This window comes from Nematolebias whitei, chromosome 1 (assembly GCF_014905685.2).
Source record: "Nematolebias whitei isolate Nwh7 chromosome 1, NemWhi1, whole genome shotgun sequence".
Lineage (NCBI taxonomy): Eukaryota > Metazoa > Chordata > Actinopteri > Cyprinodontiformes > Rivulidae > Nematolebias > Nematolebias whitei.
In genome coordinates, this window is record NC_056498.1 from 34,824,469 (window position 1) to 34,845,975 (window position 21,507).

Genomic DNA, 21,507 nt, shown 5'->3' on the forward strand with positions numbered 1-21,507 from the left:
ATGAAGACATAAGGCTGATTGAAAAAGAGAAAAGTAGAGCAAGAAATATAGTTTGAATGCTGGATAGTCCAGGGTTAAAATAAAAAAAGCAGATATTTAACATAGTTGGAGTGATTTGTGACAGAAAAGAAGTCTAAAGAAAAACAGCTGGAGTAATTTCATGTGTAAAACAGACACTGCACCGTTTATCCAACATTCGTTCCCTCCTTTTCTTTTATTATACGGGGATATATTTAATGTACCCCTACTGTTATCCCTGCTGCGAACAACTTACTCATACGTCTCTCTATTTTACTAAAGTAACATGATTTCAAGCTTCGGTAAATTATCTTCATTACCCACTTATCACACAGTGGGAGTAAAGGCTTTTCATTTGTGCTTCCTAGAATCACCTTCAGATCGAACAGAGCTAAACTGATATTAGAGCTTTTTGGCTAAAAGGAAAAACTGATGCCGAATGTGATGAGTGGCTCCTGAAAAAAACTAAACATTAAAGAAAAGTGTCGAAGAGACGCGTAAATAGACCACTTTCTAAAAACAGCTGTTTATTTTGTTTTTTTTCAAGTTTCTTTGTCATTCGCATCACGTGGTTTATGAGTTGAGACGAAATTGTGTACCCAAGGTCCCAGTTACACTCAAAAATACAAAGTATAAAAAAAGAAACTGTATACAAAGATCTAAGGCAAAAATGATGCCATATAATATGGTGTATTAAACAGCAACCTGAACATATTTTCTTATTGAAACACCAATCATTCACAGTAACCTTCAAGTTAGAAATCTAAATTTTAGGCTAAAACACTATTAAAATTTGGAAATTATTTTTATTTTAACATTTGACCAGGTCTGCACAGTTGTCCTGCAGCTAAAAAAACTTTATTGGATCCGACGCTTTGAGTACAGACACATGTGCCGCTGCTAATACAGGTAACTGAAGATCTTCACATTCCTTTATTTTCATTGAATCAACAGGAAGATGGACGTAATTGGACAGTGAAGCAGAGCTCATCTGTAACCATAGCTTCCGCTTAATAGTTATTTTAAAATAAACAATGGCAGAAAGAAAGTTTTTTGTTTGTTTTTTGAGAAGGGCTGGATGGTAGATATTAGGGCTGAACAATTAATTGCATTCACGATAATATCGCGATACGATAAAACAAGATTTTCTAATCGCAAAGGCTGCAATTTGACTGGTCATGTGATCTGGTTGCGTGACTTGCGAGTGAGCAGAGCAGGGAGCAAGAGAAGTCGAGACTGCTCTTTAACCGGTTGCACTATGGCGTCAGGCTCGACAGATGCTGCCACGTTTGAAAGTTTGGTACCAACGAGAGGCAGAACGTCCGTTGTTTGGAATTATTTTGGCTATTGAAAAAAAAGAAGACACTGCGCAACGACATGTATTGTGCAGAACCTGCCTTGCTGCTGTTGCTACCTCCCGAGGTAACACCACCAATCTTTATCAACACTTAAAAAAACACCACAAAGCCATTTACGACGGATGGATGGGTAGAATACCAACGACCAGTGCTTCAACTTCAAGTAAGCAAAGCACCAGCCGACAGGGATCACTGACCGAACCGTTCGAAGTAGGGGTGCACCGATTTATCGGCTCCAATTTCCATAATTTTGGGAAATCGGCCTATACTTGCATGAGGAACTGATTTCACCAATTTTTTTTGTTTGTTTTAACAACAATTGTCTGTACTTTCTTCATATTTCAGAGCACTGCCACATGGCCAGTTAAACAAGTTTGTATTGTTTCTAAGATATTGTTCAATGGTATGTTTTTCAATAAAATAATATTGGAAAATTGGATGTGCATTGTGACCTTACAACACAAACAAAATCGGTATCGGCCAAAATCTAAAATCGGCAGGTCAGACTTTTTAGAAATCGGTGATCGGCCAGAAAACTGCAGTCGGTGCACCCCTAGTTTGAAGGTATTACTCCGTATGAACATAATTTGAACCGGAACGTGGAAATGACTAGCAGTAACGGAGTTCATAGGAAAAAATAATGCCCATTAATATAGCGACCAAGCCTGGGTTTCTGGCTTTGGTAAACAATGGATAAGGTACAGAATGCCCTCGCGCACACATTTTAGCCAAGTTGCTATTCTGCAGCTATACATAAAACGTAGAAACAGAGTTGCAGCGGAGCAGAGAAGAGTGGAGTTTTTTGCAACTGAGACAGATTTATTTATTGCTTGTGTTCATTGAAAAATACATAAGAAGATATTGAAAAATAATTGCATATTAAATTGCAATATTGAGGTAAAAAAAAAAATTGCAATTAGAATATTTTCTAAAATCTTTTAGCGGTAGTAGATATGTCCAAAAAAAGGGACATTGAAAAATAAAACATTTAAACAACCGTCACTAAAAGGTACCAACGGTGTGTTGATGGTCATGACAGTTGTAGTACTGTAATTATTTCAATACCTCCATTTTAACCATCCATCCATTTATTCATCATCTTTTACCCCTTCTTCCTTTTCGGATCACAGGGGTCACCGGTGTCCATGTCCAGCGGTCACTGTGCCAGAGACGAGGGAGACACTGTACAGGTCTCCAGTCCAGACACAGAGAAAAACGAGAAACAACCATTCACTCTCTCACTCACACCTAGGGACAATTTAGAGTCTCCAATCAGCCTAACATGCATGTTTTTGATCTGCGGGAGGAAACTGGCGTACCAGGAGAAAACCCAACGCGTGCACGGATAGAACATGCGAACTCCACTCAGAAAGATCCCGGGCCGGGAATCGATCAGACGACCTTCTTGCTGAGAGGCAACAGCTCTACCAACTGAGCCACCATGCCACCCTCATTTTAACTAGACTTCCAATATTCAAAAGTCACTGCCCATCCTTACATCAAACCTCGCCCCTTAATCATCTGTTTATCTGTCCTCTGACACTCTGACCAAATCAAGGGAGCAGATATTCCCTGACCGCCTCCTCGTAGTAAGAGACTCATAAAATTATGATTTAAATTTATTCCTGCTGTATTATATTTCTAGTGCCTTACAGACCTTCAGCAACTATCGTGAATGAACCGAGGGATTCCGTCAGATCCTACCAAACACCAACATAAACAATGTTTGACCAAGCGTTGGGTTGTCCTCCCATCTACTTCTCAGTAGGTTTCATTAGAGAGCTTTGGCCCAAGTTATAAAATTGTTTCACCACACGTCGCTGTCTTGCCTCAAGGTTAAGCTTTTTAACATAATTTGATCAATCTAAACCGGCTAACGGGTTGATTCTCTTTAGCATCCCGTTCATTGTTGGCCGTTTGCTTTCTGCCATGCAGCATGTGTGAACATAACACTCCTGCTTGCAAATTTGATCTTACCTATTCCAAAGAACGGGGCCAGCCACTCTAGACCAGAAGTCTCTTGACCTTGTGGTGAGGGACTAAATGTAGATTAATCAATAAACAGGAAGCACCCTGAGCTAAGTGCACCTTATTTTCATGTGTACTGTCAATTAAAAAGGTAATCAAAAGCTGCTACTGATTTCAACCATTTTAAATTCCCTTTTTTAAACATTTTAAGAAACCAAAGTCTAAATATTGCACCATAAAAAACCTTCTGGATCAAACATTACAGATATAACAATGGTTCTTGAGAGAAACAGCATGAAAGGAGTTTAAACAAAATATTTCACAGCAAAAACTACAGTGTTCAGCCTTCATTGTTCAAGTTTTATTGTATACCTTAGTTCTTTACTTCAGTCTAAATGTTAGGTTAACAATAGCATTTCAGTCCAACAAGTTTCAGTCAGGTCATCTGGACAGTTTGTTTTTTTATTTAGCTGAAACTTTTCACCTTCCATCCAGAAGGCTTCATCAGTCAAGGAAACACAAAAATGATTCTTCCCCCAACAGCTTACTCCAAAGTGGAACAAACCAGTTATGTTGGTGCCAAGATGGTCTCTTTGGCACGCCCCCTACTCCAGACCAGCTACGTTGTATGGTCTGGAGACAGAGACGTGGACAAAAAGACAGGAGAAAAAACTGGAAGTGGCAGAAATGAAGATGTTGAGGTTCTCCTTAGGAGTGACAAGGATGGATAAGATTAGGAATGAGATCATCAGAGGTACAGCACAGGTTGAACAACTGAGAGATGAAGTTGGACAGGCCAGACTGAGATGGTTTGGACATGTCCAGACGAGGGACCGTGGGTATATTGGTAGAAGGACGTTAGAAATGTAGCTGCCAGGAAAAAGACAAATAGGAGATGTATGGCTGCAGTTAGAAAGGACATGGAGGTAGTTGGAGTGAAGACAGAGGATGCAGAGGACAGAGTGATATGGAGGAGGATGACTTGCTTTGGAGACCCTTGAAGAGGGAAAAGCCGAAAGAAGAAGAAGGAACTGATCCCCAAGTTGTGAAGCTTCTTTTCTCTCCATTTCTATTCTTGACCAATAATAACTAACCTCACCCATCTGTCCAGCTGTCATCGTTTCCCCTGCTTTTCTTAGATATTGAAAACTATTTGATACGACATCACTGTGTTCAGGAGAGCTGGTTTCAGGGCTTTTCTAGGGGAAATCGCCATTCCAGAACAGCGTGCGTGACTCCTTCCCTCTCCTGCGGCCATGCAACAGCTTTCTGACAGAAGTGAAAACAGCGAGCACGTGGCAGGCAGCATTTTCAACACCGCTTTCACCACATGGGCTTTAGTCTGATGCAATGCAGTTCCACTTAAAATTAGGAGGCGAGTCTGATTTGGTTCTCCCAAGATTTGGGAGGAGTCGTGCTGGAGACCATCTGCACTAAAAAGGGTTTGGAGGGTAATTCACTGGTATTTCTTCAAGGCAATTACACAGCTTGTCCCGAGCTCCACTGGTGTCTGAACGCATGTACACAGACGACTCTCCCCCCTGCCTTTCGGCTGTGTTGCTTTATCACTGACCTCCACAGTTAATTTATTCATGCGTCCCTCAAACGTGGGAAGCTTTTCCATGTTGTGTTTGGCTCATTCATATTGCATGGCGATAGTGAGGGGTTGCTGCCGCTGACCTACGTTCACCGTATGCCTGAGCTCAGTTGTAAAGAGAAAACAAAAGCCGTAGGAAGGATAATAAAAACATGGAAGGTGTTTGAGAGAAAATGGAACAGCGACAAGGAAAATTTAAATGGGTTGAAGGAGGGGAAGCAGGGATAAATGCGTATAAAATATGTACGGTATTTTAAGACGAGTGGGAGGCAGGAGTTGAGCGCAGGGGGAACGAAGGAGGAAAAAACACCAGGCAGAAACAAGATAAAAAGTCCTTGAAGTGGAGAGGCCACAAGCTAACGCATCGCCACTTTTCTCGTTCAATTTTCACAGTGTGAAGCAACGTGATTAAAAAAAAACGGCTGCTGTATTCTTGAACAGGATGAACGTTTTGACCAACTGGACGCTGAAATATAGGCTGTATAAACAACAACTCATCTAAATGAGTTGATACAGCAGGTTAAATTTAGTTTTGATCACTGAGCCACATAAACTGCTAATAAACTGACACAAGTGCCTCGGGGAGACGAATTAATGGACTCTGATTCAATTTAAATAAAGCCTTGTGTACAACAGAACCATTTATTTTCCCTTGATCAGAACCAAGAGGCAGATGATGTGTTTAATTGGAAAGCCAATGGTGCAGGTCGAATTCAATCACATTCGAGGAGTCAGAAATTACAGCGCTAAGTCATCGGAGTTTATTTTTAGCGTCCTCGACAAGTCTGACAAAGACAGGAAACAGAAAATACAGTCTTCATCTGAGCTCAGCTGTCGGCTCATGACAGGAGGCTTTTCACTGCTTTGTTTGTTGACTCTCAGTCTAAGATCTCGTTCCAATTCTACTTCACCTGCCTATAGTACTGTGCAAAAGTTGGAGAAACCCCTCATCTCTTCAAGTGGTTTTGATCAAAAGTTCTGAGTTTTCTGTAGGACTTGCTATTTTTCTTTTGCCTTTGGCTGCTTTGTATTTGTTTTCAGTCTTGTGTTACCAGTTGAGTTTTGTTCATGATGAAACCACTTAACTCTGACTTGTGAAACTTTCTGATATAAAAAAGGGTCCAACTCAAAATATGAACCAGTGCTGTGCCAGCACCAACTTATCAAAAAACAAATAATATGAGCTTTGATCCCAACAGCCTGTCACAAAGTCCAAGAACCCATGAAGAACAAAGACGCCACAATTCGGTCAATAAAAGTGTATTTTAGCATGAAAGAGTTAATTCTCAACTTGTTATTAGGCGTTATCAAAAGGTAAAATGTGGATACTTCAGGTCCTGTATCGACATTTATTTTTATTTTACCCTGGTTTGTAAAGAAGGAAATTTCAGGTAAAGTTTGTCTGCAGACAGGTTTTTAGGCTCAGCAATTATTTTGTCTTACATTTGTCCACGTTCCCTCTAGATCCATCTATATCAGTAAACATCAGATCATTTACAAGACCTGGAACACTAATTAGTAAAAAGTAACCCACTCAAAAAAAAAAAAAAAACTTTGGAAGACCTTCAGAAAGCCTAAAGACCACTTCAAAGGACTACAAAAAATGTGTTGCCTAAAAAGAAAAATACTAAAATTATTGGTGGTTTATAATTTTCCTTGAAGTCAAAACTACCCAATCATAACAGCAACATCTCTTCACTGCTCTGAAGCGTTCAAGCCGATTCATTTTTTCTAGATTTAGAGATTCAATATGAATCAGTGAATATAATGTTTCTAAAATGTCACTTTTAGAAGTTTTTCTTTTTGTAGCTTTAGCTTCCAAATAAGTTTAATGTTCTCTCATTTGATTCCCTATACTGATGAAGCATCCATCCATCCATCATCTTTAACCGCTTCTTCCTCTTTCGGCTGCGGGGATTACTGGTACCCATATCCAGCTATCACTGTGCGAGAGACGGGGGACACACACGACAAGTCTCCAGTCCATCACAGGGACACAGAGACAAACGAGAACCATTCACTCTGTCACACCTAGGGACAATTTAGAGTTACCGATCAGCCTAACATGCATGTTTTTGGTCTGTGAGAGGAAACCAGAGTACCCGGAGAAAACCCACGCATGTTAGGAGAGAACATGCTAACTCCACCCAGAAAGGCCCCCCAGTGACCTTCTCACTGAGAGGTGGCCACTATGAACTGAGCCACCATCCCGCCCACTAATTCCAGTTTTCGAATTGCATCATGAAGGACCCCACTCACCCAACACACACTTTTTGCCCCGTTCCCCTCAGGAAGGAGGTTAAGGAGCATTAAGTATAGAACCACTAGACTGAGGAACAGCTTCTACCCTGAGGCTGTTACGACTCATGAATCTCTAACCAGAATAATCAGTGTGAAAAAATTACATGATGCTGCTGATCTGTTTCATGTTGCTGCTGATCTGTTTCATGTTGCTGCTGATCTGTTTCATGTTGCTGCTGATCCGTTTCATGTTGCTGCTGATCCGTTTCATGTTGCTGCTGATCCGTTTCATGTTGCTGCTGATCTGTTTCATGCTGCTGCTGATGTGTTTCATGTTGATGTGTTCATTCGTGCTCATCTGCTCACTCAGACTCGTGTTCGTGCTGATGTTCGACGTAATGTTTTTATGCTATTAGTGCTTAGTGTATATTTAGTTGATGTTTTTCTTAGTTCATATCTTAGATGTTATTACTGGTTTTTTTTACATTTTATTGTTGGATGTAGCTGGGACCCTGTGTACATAATTTCGTTCCACCATATGTATCACATGGGGTGCGAATGACAAAGAACCTTGAATCCTTGAATTAATGAAGCATTGAAGTAAAAAAAAAAAAAAAAAAAAAAATCACCTAGGTCTAAGTAACCAGGTGTGTACAGGTGTACTTGAGTTCTTAGAGCCAACAATTCAAAACAAGCGTCTATAAAAAAAAGAAGCTAATTCAGTGTTTCCCCTAGTTTCCTTGCCTTGGCAGGGTGCTCATATCTTCTGTGATTTTTGTCGAGGGGGCGGGGGGGACACTTGTGTTGCTCGCTGTTTGTAATAACAGTTTTCGAGCGGTGGGGTAGACGGCTCAGCGTGACGAGACTGTAGCGCAATATGTAGCTTTTTAGCTAGTGTGTCTGTATTGTGCGTGGCTAGCTTAGTGCTACATCAGTGCTGGTAGTTGTCGGGGGCGGAATTGGCAGGCAAGGCGCTCTGTAGGCCTGTCACGATAACAAATTTTGCTGGGCGATTGTCTCAAAATTATTGCGATAAACGATAATGTTTGAAATGTGACAGTAATTGGTCATTATTGTCAAATTTAAAAAGAAATGTTTAGTTTGTTTTTCATGTAGTACCTTTTATCGACCACCAGATGGCAGTATAAGACTGAACCGAAAGATGAATACTGAGGGAGCGAGCAACGTATCTCTAAGAAAAACGGGGGGGAGGCACTTTAGAGCTTTGCCCAGACAAAGGTTTTTTTCCTTGAGGTCAGCCTGTTAGCTTAGCTCGTAACTTAGCTTCTCAGCTTATCTGCTTTTAACAATCCAAAAATGTGATTTTGGATGGTTAAAACAGATTTTAAAGAAAAAAAGAGAGAAGGAGGGGTCTGTGAAGAGCACCGGAGTTGAGCCTTTTGTCGTCCAGAGTCTTCAGTAGAAAGAGAGACACACGAAGAAATGATAAAGCCGATGAATGAAAATGAGGTCAATTTTCATTTATCATGCGATTAATTGATTTGTTGTTTATTGAGACAGGCCTGGCGCTCTGTTCTGCTGGGCGGGGCACCATGCTTATATATTGGTAGGGGAAAACACTGCAAAGTAAGACAACCAAGACAATTCTTTGAGCGAGATGCTTAGCAAAAGGGCTATCCATGGAGAAGTGCTTCGGTAAGCAAAGGGACCAAGGCCTCCAATAAAGCCCAGTTACCCGAGCTGGGCTCTATTGATCTGATGTGTAAGAAAAACGTCTTTAACAAGGACAACCACCAAAGCAGCACCCCACTGATTCAGAGAGCAGCCGAACAACAGGTTGTCATCGGTATAAGTGAAATCTCTGAGCTTGAGCAAACTTAATGAAGATGAAGCACTCGAAGGATTTATCGATTTTTGATCTTACAAAATCTAGATGAAAACTAACTCTACAGCTGTAGGAAAGAAGCTCTTTACCGCCTACTCAAAATGAAAGTGTGTCTTTACGGGAGGAAAAGTTCATCTTAAACATTAATCGGCATCATGCTGCGAGGGTTTTCCTCTTCCACTGGCAGGCTCAGACAAAAGGAAAGGAAAGCCTAAAGGAAAAAAGCACGGATTTATCCTTAATGAAAACCTGCCGCTGAATCATAAAAATAACTTGGTATTTCTCCAACAGTTCAGCTTCCAGAGGAGCAACAAGACAACACAGGAGTGGCTTAAGGGCAACTATGATTGGGCCTACAGTCAAAGACCTGACTTGAACTCAAACATCCGTCTGCTTTAGACTTAAAATAAAAATAGCCCTGCACCAAGACTCAATCCAGCCTGAAAGAGCTTGAGAGGATCTGAGAGAGAGAATGGCAGAAAATCCCCAAATCCAGGTATGTAAATCTCCTCACATCTGAAGACTCCGATAAAACTCTGCAGCGAAGATGCTTTAAGACGTCTCAATACTTCTTCCAAAGTACTGTTTGCCGTGTCATTATGCGTATCGAGTGCAGATAAATCAGAGGAAATTGAAATTTACAACATTTCCACATAAGGCTGCCATGTGGAAAAAGTGGAGGAGGATAAATGATTCATAAACGCACTTCGGCAGCGTGTACCCAAACAGAATATGTGGCTTTGGATGGATACACACTCATAATGACCTTTGTGTCATCTCATGTGTGAATGCTGACAAAGAAAGTCTCACGCTGAAGCAAAATGACACCAGGAGCAGAGCGTCAAAAGGAAAAAGACAAAAAAATAATCTGAAAATTTCACTGCACACAAACAAGCTTTTTACAAATAAAAGTGAATACAAACCTCTAGGAACAATCCAACGCTGAACTTTCACACAAAAACGGACATTTGCACCTGATCTGAAATCGACCTACGAGCTAACGGCAATTCTTTGTTGCACTTTTGCGATTTAAATCTAATAATAATCTTTATTGAATGACTAAAGCATGACATTCCTAAAACAATGCATGGATAAAGTGCTTTGGCCATTTCTTGTTTGACATGAAAAGAAAAATAAATAAAACATGACAGAGACTTGACTATAAACAAAAAAGCAGCTCTAATCCTAAATATATGTTTACCGTAATTTCCGGACTATTGAGTGCACCCGAATATAAGCCACACCCACTAAATTTAGAAAAATAATAATTTGTACACAGTCGTACACTATACATATACAGCTCGTCTTTATAGACATGGGTGTTCGTGTTTATATATTTTTTTACTTTTAATTAAACGCATACCAGTAACACACAAATAAATACAGTACTTTTTTGTTTGTTTGGTTGCAGCTGGAGTGGAGTTTTAGTGGCTTGAGTATTCTCTTATTAATCAAGTGGAATGGATTCGTTCATGAAGAAAGAGAAACTGCACCGCCTGAACTAATGTTTTATAGTAAAAGTGAGGGGGTCCAAATGAACGTTTTTTTTAATGTGGGGGGTACATGTCCACTTCACATATAATGGTTGCGAGGCCTATAGTCTCAATGTTTAAAATATATATATATATATATATATATATATATATTTTTTTTTTTTTTTTTTTTATTATTTATCTGCATGCTGTTGGATGAGTCATTAAAAAAAAAAAAATAGCTGTATAAGCCATTAAAATCGTGAGAAAAAAGTAGCGGCTGATAGTCCGGAAATTACGGTACATGTTTATACATATGAACATCTATTTAAATTTGTTTACACTTTGTTATTTTAATGACTGTTTATCTTTACTGAATTCAATAACTCCTCTCTAAATTTTTCATTTATGGATTAAAGTTTTTTGTTTTTTTAACGACATGATTTTTTTCAATTATTTAAAAAGGTGTCAAAAACAAAAATTGTGCCATAGTTGATGTTATATTTCTATATTATGCGAGTAAAATGTCTGAATGTTTAAAAAAAACAACTCGTATGTCATTTATTTTTAATTTATCTGCATGATGTTTGATGAGTCATAAAATAAAAAATAAAAAACAAATTAGCTGTATATTTGTATAAGCCATTAAAAGCATGTAAATATATATATATACACATACATATATAAAAACATCTCTTTACATGTTTATATTTTTTGTTATTTTTATAATGGTTTATCTTTACTGAATTCAATAACTGCTCTCTAAATTGTTCATTTATGGCTTAAAGTTGTTTTTTTGGTTTAATGACACGATTATTTTTCAATTATTTAAAAAGGTGTCATAAAAATTATGCCATAGTTGTTTCTTTCCTATACTACGTGATTAAAGTGTCTGAATGTTTAAAAAAAACAACCTCATGTGTCATATTTTCCTAATTTAGCTGCATGCTCTTTGATGAGCCATATGTAGCCATTTTAACAAGAAGCCTACCTCAATCCTTCCAGTGTCTGGCTGGAAGCCTCGGGCTGGGTCTTCGGTCGTCACTCTGCACTGGATGGCGCAGCCGTTCACCCTGATCTTGTCTTGTTTGAGGCCGAGTTCTGTCAGGCTGCGGCCCTCGCACACGTGCAGCTGGGCATGCACCAGGTCCACACTGTTGGAGACAACGCAGATAATGAGGTGAATACACTGACCGACAGCCAGAACATGGTGTGAACAGCTTTTCAACGTATATCATGTTTGAAAACTGCTGCTTCGCCTCAGTTACCCCCCAACACCCCACTGAAAAGTGCCAGCTCGCCCACAGCTTAAATTAAATAAAAACTCTGCTCCAAAAATATATTAAAATAAACACAGACTTTACCAAAACAAAAGAATAAAATCATTAAATGTGGATTATTGAACATCAGACCTTTTTCCTCCAAGTCTGTTAGTTTGACATGACTGTCGACGAGGGAGAGGGCCAGCACCGGAGGAGGGGGCGTGCCAAAGAAACCATCTTAGCACCAACGTAACTGGTTTGTTCCACTTTGGAGTAAGCTGCTGGGGGGAGAATCAGTTTTGTGTTGCGTGTTTCCTTGACTGATGAAGACTTCTGGATGGAAGGTGAAACGTTTCAGCACAAAAAAAAAAAACTGTCCAGATGACCTGACTGAAAATTGTTGGTCTGTTAGTTATTGATTGATAACTGATCATATTGATTATTCTGTCTGACAGAAACCTAGATAAAACAAAGGTTTTGTTGGTTTAAATGAATCCACTCAAATTGACCACATGTCCTCTCTCTGCTGCCATCTTTACTTGCTCTTCTCTACCCGTTTGTAATTGCAGTTATTTCTATCCTTGACATGTTTTTGTCTCTCTTCCAATAGAAAGTACATCTGGACCTGACATTCTGGCTCTGTTTCTACTTCCTGTATGGGTCTGTTTCTACTTCCTGTTTTCTCAAACTCAGCCGGTCGAAGCAGATGGTCACTCGTCCTGCACCTGGTTCTGCTGGAGGTTTCTTCCTGTTTAAAGGGAGTTTTTCCTCCCCACTGTTACCATTGTGCTTGCTCAGAATGGGAGACTGCAACAAAGTGAGGATTCAACACAATCTGCCGTCTTCCTTAGATAAATCACTTTTACCAATTGGCTTTTATATTGTACGTGAATGTTTCGTGTTGAGTGCCCCGAGACCACTTCTGTTGTGACTTGGAGCTATATAGATAAACTGAAGTGAATTTTTAAGAACTTTTATTATTTTTATTTTTTTTATGTCTGTATGAAAATCAGGAAAGACATGCATGGAGCTGAGAAAGATGGGCTTTATGCAGAACAGGAAATATGTGCCTGAGCAATGCCTCAGTACTGATTTGTTGAAAAACTAATTAAAGCAATAAAGTTCAGTTCTTTTTAAAGGGGGAATTCTGAGAATGGTTAGTTTTTATTGTAGGGGAATGAAAGAATTCACAACAACAACAACAACAAAAAAGTCTACCAAGTGGTTAAAACGTGCTAATATGAAGAATACAACCCTCACAACCTTATATTAAAACACAAACACCTGGTAGTGAAACCTAAAGTTATTTCTTAATGGTGCTTTCTCTACACCCACCCCTTGTCTCAATAAAAAGTCAGCTTTCTGTCACAGTACTTTGCTTTGAAACTAGTACAAAGTGAAATCTATGACAATGGGTGCGTTTAATTTATTGGATAACGAAGATAAAAAAATAGCAAAATGGCAGAACATTAAGATCTATAAAGATCCCAGGGTAGCAAAATTAGCAGCGCATGTCTCTGTACCTGAAGCCTCTGTACAAAATGGTTTGTCAGCATTTTTTGTTCAAGATGAACACGGCCGTGGATATTTGGTTAGCATACCCATAACCAGATGACAGCTCTTAAAACAAGCCTTGCTGGTCTGAATGGGACAAGTTTAAACAATTATTAAACGACTCCAATCTGAAAGTATCAGCTGTTCTTATAAACATTTCAAAACTTGCGCCAAACCATTTCTTTGTGTCTTTTTTGTTTTTTAACGGTGGTTATTTTTCCAACTAATAGCAGCTACCTGCACTTGTGGCGCAGCCAGGTGAAGCTTTTGGCAGGAAAACCATATTTCTGCTGGAACAACCATGAGAGCAGTGAAGATTTATAAAAGAGTATCCACATGATTGGAGTTAAACTCCACTTCCTCAGACCAATAACACCGATAACGGATACGTAGAGCCAAAGGTAGATCAGTAACTAAAACTTTATTTTTCATTTAAACCTGGATCCTCCATTAGCACAGAATAAAGGCCGGAGCTGCAGAAAAGCCCAGAGTGAAGTTGAAACATTTCTGCGACTAATGACGAAACCACTTCAGTCAATAAACCGAGACTGTTGTCCTTTAGCTTTGAATAATTCTCATGTAATAATGCCCGTGTGACATTCTGGTGTACTGAGAACCATCTGTGTGTGTGTTGAGACAGGCATGTGACAATAATTATATTACAGACATTGTTAACGATACCTTTTCAACAATTTAACTCGCTCCGACTTAAATTATATACTTACACACGCATGCATATATATATATATATATATATATATATATATATATATTAAAAAAAAGGAAAATTAAGTATGATGCAAGAGTTAATTTAAGACGGAATCTAAATGTTAGTCTGGCAAAAAGTGCTTCCATTTCCTTCTGATTCCCTGAGCTCTAACCCTCAGTGCTGCCTTATCTGCATGCATTTATTTAAATTTAAAGCTCAAAAGAGACCTACGGGGTTAATATTTATGACCTTACTCAGTTTAATCCATATTTTATTTTCTATGAACTTCCCGTTTTGGTTTTCTGGAAACATTTCAAGCAGAATTAACAGACAGTGGGTGGGAAAACAATTCTTACATGGCAACATGAAAGCTTCCCACCAACTGCCAAACAAACATACGACTGGGAAAACTTGGTGCCCTCATGGGTTCATTTAAGAAATAAAAACTCACAAATAAGAAAAATATAGCTTTTTGCCCTCTTAATTTATTATCTACAGAATGGCTAAACAGAAGAAAATCTATGAATTTTTATAAATCTATCAATTATTATCAATTTAACAATTTAATATAGATTATTCGATAATTGAAAATAATATTTTCAATAATCAACAATCTATTGTGTGATAATTTGATATAATATATTATTCTCTAATCGATAATGTCAATTAGTATCAATTACCAATTTATCAATTTTCTACCTTTTTTTGGTTTTAAAGCTTCATTTCTTGAAGCAGAAGCTACATAATGAACTGAAACAGCCCGAGACATCTCCAACAATGCTAAACGAACGTCTTATTTCACCATATGTTACCCATTAGGACACAAACATTTCACCAAACTCAAAAATACTCCGCAGAGTACTGATCTCACAGATGTACACAATCAAAGAGGAGCTGTTTTCAGAGCTCAGCAGAAAAACTATCCCCAGAAGACCTTAGATCTGCAATAACTTGCTCAGATTTCAGGGTGTAACAAGACTGTTAGTGCTTCAGCTTGTAAGAAAAAGCTACTCAATAAATAAAATATACATTTTAATATCTATAAACACTGTTTATTAAGCAAGCAGACATGAGCAATAATCATTTAAGCATCTGATTTAAACAAATTATATAAAAACAAGGAAATAGTCTGGAAAGTGTTGCAGAATAGACTGAAGTCTGGAGACCAAACAAACGTCCACAAACTGCTAAGAGGATTGCTACAAAGACGAATCAACACTGAGCTCAGAAGAAAATGTTGATTTCAGAGCTTTACAACGCATTGCTCCGTTTCTTTTGTAGACAGTGGTTGCACCTCATCATGTCGTTTGGCTAATTGAGATTGGAGAGAGTAGCCGAGTACCGTTTCCTGGGAGTCCATGTTGAGGAGAATCCGACCTGGAGCTCGGCAGAGGCTGCACTTCCAGAGTGCACTCAGGAGTATTCCTTCAGTATTCTGTTTTTAAGATTCTACATCACTTTACAACCAAGCTGTTTTTGTTTCGGGTTTTTTAATACCATTTTTTTTTCATTTGTTTTTCTCAGATTGTATGCTTTATTTTAGGATTGTCCATTGTTGTCATCACTCTGTTAAAATCAGGTCTCTCTTCTTCTGGGACTCTGTTTTATCAGCTTTTGAAGAAGACAGGCAGCAGTTTCGGCCATGGCAAAGCTTCCGAGTCAGTGTGAAGGTTTGGTTTGTGCTACGAGTACTCAAAATCTGCGGACTTACGAGCTAAACCGTAAGATGGAGGCGATTTATGAGAATCGCAGGCCACCTGCGGCTCCAAGGACTCGTCAGCATGTTGGGATCGACCTTGAGGACGACTCATAACACGGATCAGGTGAGTGAAATACCCATAAATTTGGCCATTTTGGACCGGAAAGTTACAGCAGGACTCAAGGCTGACAAGAAAAAAGCAGTCTGCCTGAAGAAAAATCAACAATTGTGGCTTATCAGAATCCGACTCCCCCGTTTGGCCTCGGATACGAGAAGACTATCAAATTTCTCCTGAGACATGGGTAGCTAGGGACAAAGCTTCATCCATCGACACCCCCCACCCCACTTCTATGCAGGTTTATCAGAACTGCCGGCTGAAATATCATCAGAACTGTGGCCTACCTGAAAGTGCTCATGGACGAACCTCAATGCCTTGGCGTCAAATACATACGTAATCATGTTTATAAGTGTGCTTGCTGGTCAGATGATTGTTGATAAAAACATGTTATTAACACATAATTGTCTGGGCTACATATGTTGTGTGTCTTGTGAGTCACTCCTGGACATACGGACCATAAATTCAATAAACTTTCATCGTTGCCAATTTAAACAAATTATGCAGATCATGAGTTATTTTAACAACTAATAAAGAGGTTACTGAAATGTTGCAGCTTTATGTACAAAACTAAGTAGAAGTTTATGGTTTTCAAAGTCATAAAAACAAAAAAGGCGCCGCCGGGTGCTGCTAATCAACTGTGTTCAATGAGCTGATCAATTCAGCCGCGTTTTAAAACAACGCTGTAGCAGAAAGTTACCAGCAGTGATGCGGTTTCATTGGGGGGGTGGGGGGTAGTTTAGATTCATGCGATTATCAGCTGTGCTAAAAATGGATACTTCAAGTTCACACAGATGTTAGATCAAGCAAGTCTCAGAAATGTAAATATATTAAATGTTTAAGTTGATGACAAATGTCAAAAAACACAAACAGAAAAAAAAACAGGTCATCTTGAAGGCTTGACAGAAAAACCTGGACTCTGGAATATGTAGATTTTTCTTTATGGTGATGCTTTCACACACAAACATAAAAAAAATGACTGTTCGGAGTAAAATCTCAACCCTTTCCTATTTATTTATTTATGATTACAGACCAAAAATTAGAGTTAATTTTTACTAGTATTGGCAGAATTATATATATATAATTTTTAAAAAGCTGTTGACTTCTAAAATCATTATTTACAGTCAGTTTTTTTTTTAAGCATACATTTTAAAATGTGAAGACGGCCTGCGATTCAAAAAATAAAATCTAATTATACGTTGCCCAAAGCCCCACAAAGAAACGCGTCCTTCTGATCCGCGATATTACCTTGCTCAAGGTCTGCTGTCTATTAATTGGTGAAAATTCAATTAAAAACAAATTAAGTGAAGAATGTTGAGCCAACGAGCAGAATGGTGACAGATAAGTAGGGTCAAGAGTCAGATTTAGTCAGTGGGCTCCTCTGAAGTGCACGGCTTCAAGACTACATCAGGTAATAACGCAGGCCAGTCTCAGGTTTACATGATTATTCTTGATGCTGTGTTCAGGTAAAGTGTCTGCTTCGAACATTAGAAAGCACTTCACAGTTTAAAAATAAGAGCAGATTAGCTCTTTAATAGTTGTCAAGGAACCAGTTGAAGCAGAGATAATGCACCTTTTTACACATTGAACCTTTAAACTGGTTTTAATTACATTTTCATGTTTAGTTTTAAATTATAGTTTCATTAAAAACAAAACATTGTGTACATTCAGTTGGTCCAAAATTTGGCAGGACGGCGGCTCAGTGGTTAGCACTGTTGCCTCGCAGCAAGAAGGTCCTGGGTTTAATCCCAGATTGGACCTGGGGACTTTCTATGTGGAGTTAGGAGAGATATCTCCAGTTTTTGCTTCTCTCCACCGGCTCCCTGTCAAATCCAGAATTGAATTCAAAATCTTACTTCTAACCTACAAAGCTCTTAACAACCTAGCTCCATCTTATATTACAGATCTAATTGTTCCATATTTTCCTAACAGAGCACTTCACTCTAAGACTACAGGTTTACTTGTGGTTCCTAGAGTTCTAAAAGCAGAATGGGAGGAAGATCTTCCAGTTATCAGGCTCCTCTCTTGTGGAACCAACTTCCAGTTTGTGTCCGTGAGGCTGACACATTGTCCAGTTTTAAGTTAGGCTCAAGACTTTCATTTTTTTGATAAACCCTATAGTTAGGGTTGGTTTGGGTTTCCTGAGCTATCCCTTAGTAATGCAGCTATAGGCTTAGACTGCTGGAGGACAAACTGACCACATTGTTTCACTCTGCTGCAGTGTTCAACTACTCTACTATACCTGTTTTGTACAGTACGTAATTATTTTCTATCATTGACAATTTAGAAAAAAATCTTTCTTCCAACAGGGGGAACGCCTGCATTTACACCTGCCATTTTGTGTCTGTTTCTACTTCCTGTCCTCTCAAAACCCAGCTGGTCGAAGCAGATGGCCGTTCGTCCTGAGCCTGGTTCTGCTAAAGGTTTCTTCCTGTTAAAAGGGAGTTTTTGGATCGTTAAAAGCAGCTAAGCTGAAAAGCTAAGTTACAAGCTAAGCTAACAGGCCAACCTCAGGAAAAAAACCTCCGTCTTGTCGAAGCTCCAAAATTCACGGACGAAACCCACGCCTTCGTGTAAAAAGTTGTTTTTCGCTGCAAAAAGAAGCTGAGAACTTGTTTACTGATTTTTTATTAAAAGCTTTGTGTGAAAAATGCTATGCTAAAGAGCTCAAACCACACAGTGTCAACAAAGTCCATGCTCAATAATCCAGGTATATAATCCAACAAGTTTCAGTCAGGTCATCTGGACAGTTTCTTTTTTTGTGCTGAAACGTTTCACCTTCCATCCAGAAGGCTTCATAAGTCAAGGAAACGCACAACACAAAACTGATTCTTCCTCCAACAGCTTACTCCAAAGTGGAACAAACCAGTTATGTTGGTGCAAAGATGGTCTTTTTGGCACGCCTCCTCCTCCGGTGCCGGCCCTCTTCCTCGTCATCAGTCATGTGAAACTTGTTCAAAACCAACAAGTCTGAGTGTCCACCATTTTGAAAACCAAAGAGAGACAGCCCATGTCTCGTCAAGGGGCCTCCTTCCCATTTTTCTTAAAGAGACACGCTGCTCGCTCTCTCACTATCCATCCTTCGGTTCAAACAGTCTTATACTGCCATCCGGTGGTCAAAAAAGTTACTACACTCAAAACAAATTAAACAACATCTCTTCTTAAATTCGACTATAATTACCAATTATTTTTCAAATTTTTAACGTTTCCTTGATTGATGACACCTTCCGGATCGAAGGCAAAACGTTTCAGCACAAAAAAAGAAACTGTCCAGATGACCTGACTGAAAAATGTTGGATTGTATACCTGGATTATTGAGCATGGACTTTGTTGAACACGTTTTGTTTCGATACTGTAAGCATCGAAGCACAGTATACGGACCCACCGCGGTAAAGTTAGTTTTACGTGGAACGCTGAACATTCGCGCTCCGTGGCATCGGCTGTGTCCAACGTCCAACGTAAAACTAACTTTACCGCGGTGTACCCACTACAAAAATGTAGACTATACCACTGCACTACAAATGTTGGAAACCTTTTTCCAGCAGTCCAGTCCTCAAATCTTCAATTAAAGATCTAGATCAACCAAAATTGAAGATAATCCAAAAAAAAAAAATCAGTTTTAGTTGTTGTGCTAAGTTCAGTTTCATGAGCTTATTTTCTTACCAGTATCTGACCTAAAAGACAAATGGATTCCACCAAAAAGTGCCTTCAGAGTTGCTCCTTGACCAGCGGTCAGCTCTTTTCCCACACAACCAGAAGCATTTGGCCTCACTGTGAGGGCAGTAATCTTCCTTAAGGCAACTGTCAGGCTTGAATATTTCACATTTGCTTTTTTAATACACCTAAACATATTCAATTACACAAACTGTAGAACCACATTCAGCACTGAATTATTCAAGCAGCTCTCCCAAAGAAACATTTTTATAAACGGAGTAAAATAAGGGTTTTTTTGTCATGTATAACAAATCTTACCCTGTGGTAACAACATTTTGTAAAATAATTTAAAACATTTTAACACGCTCATCTTAACACACACATTGAGGTTCCTACAAAAGATTTGTAATATGAATGTTTAACACATTTCAAAGCAGCCTCTGTTTAAAGACAACTTATATTCAATGCTTCAGCACTAAAGCTCCACTTTAAAGAACTCCGAGACAAATCAGGTCTTGCGGTTTTGGGCGAACCTAAACTGAATCTGAACTTGGCAGGACTCCCTCCTGCAGCTTCAAAGAAGAAGAGACCTCTTTCATGTGTAGTCTGGGTCAGGGGCGATGCAGATAGTTTATTCACCAGTGGAAAAGGTTTTATCTGAGCTCGGGAGAGATTTAACCGTCTAGTACACAGTCTCGGAGTAGACGTCAGATGGAGCCAGCTCTGTGTCAGCATCATTAATATTTACGTTGTTAGCTGCTGCTAAATTTACAATACAAGGACCTTAAATCTGCATGTGTTTGGAAACAAAAAAAAAAAAAGCAAACTGTGGCTGATCTGGGTTCAAATTTTGTGATTATTTTAAGGAGGAAATGACTAATGTTTGGTCATTAAATACAAAAATCTGACTTTGCATACACAGCATCAATTTAAAGATGTTTTCTACGTTCGTCTTCTTTTGGCTCTGCTTGAAATATCGTTACCATGGCAACATGTTACTGCGAGTTGTCAGTATGTCAATGACTCCACTGCATCATCTCTGTGGCTCTAAATAACACGATGAATATGCCTCGCTTTATGACTGCAGTAGTCCCTCGCTACTTCACGGTTCGACTTTCGCGGACTCGCTCTTTCGCGGTTTTTCAACGATTGTCAACTTTAATATTACTCGTGTGATTGGGACGGTACGAGATAAAAAGTTAACAACAAATAAAAACTTGACAGGAGCCACCATTTTGTGGTTTTCTTTTAATAAACCTGCACTGTAAGCCCGGTGAAAAGAACTAACGTACTTTTTGCTGTATAAGTCGCACCTTTTTGCATACATTTGCATACCCTGCAACTTATATGGTGAAGCGACTTATGTTTTTTTTCCATATTTATAACCCAATTTTTGGCTGAGATCTGACGATTTCATTCATTCTGCATGGAAAATATTTACCACTGCCATTTTCAGTCGCTAGAGGGCTCTCGAGTAATATGCCAAGCCAAGCGTCTCATTAATAGGTAAAAGTGGCTATTAATGAGACGCTTGGCTTGCCGTAGCAGCCACTTTCCTGTCGCTCCGGAACTCCTGGAGCAAACGTCAAATCAGCTGCATTTCGCCGCGCCGTCCAGCCGAAATGCAGCTGATTTGACCATTATAGTGCATTAATTAAGGAAAAGTTCAACTGAGACACACCTTTGCTAGAATGTCGAGCAGAGAAATAATTGTTTCCAGGTGGTTAGCTTGTTAAATTTCAAAGAAACGTGCAGCCAGTCCTCCCTCTGCGCACTCCAGCAGCCGCGAATCGGCTTTGAAATGCAGCTGATTTGACTGTTCAAGTGCATTTATTAAGGAAAAGTTAGACTGAGACACACCTTTGCTATAATTTCGAGCAAACGTAGTTTTTAAGTGTTAATCTTGTTCAATTATTTTTAAAGTCCTCTTGTGCACGCTCCTGCGGCCGTCATTTGGCAGCCAATTGATTTTTGGCTTAACACTGGGTGGTCAGCGTTGATGCATAACAAACGC

At 39.2% G+C, this 21,507-nt stretch overlaps 1 protein-coding gene across 2 annotated transcripts in view; it reads right to left on the reverse strand.

Moving 5' to 3' along the window:
• Positions 1 to 21,507, reverse strand: part of LOC119409659 (pyruvate carboxylase, mitochondrial) — a 472,483-nt gene that overhangs the window by 301,491 nt on the left and 149,485 nt on the right. For both annotated transcript variants that reach the window (XM_037676564.1, XM_037676571.1), the window contains exon 11: positions 11,492 to 11,654. In XM_037676564.1, the coding sequence (XP_037532492.1) occupies positions 11,492 to 11,654 (163 nt within the window). The remainder of the gene's footprint in view (positions 1 to 11,491; positions 11,655 to 21,507) is intronic.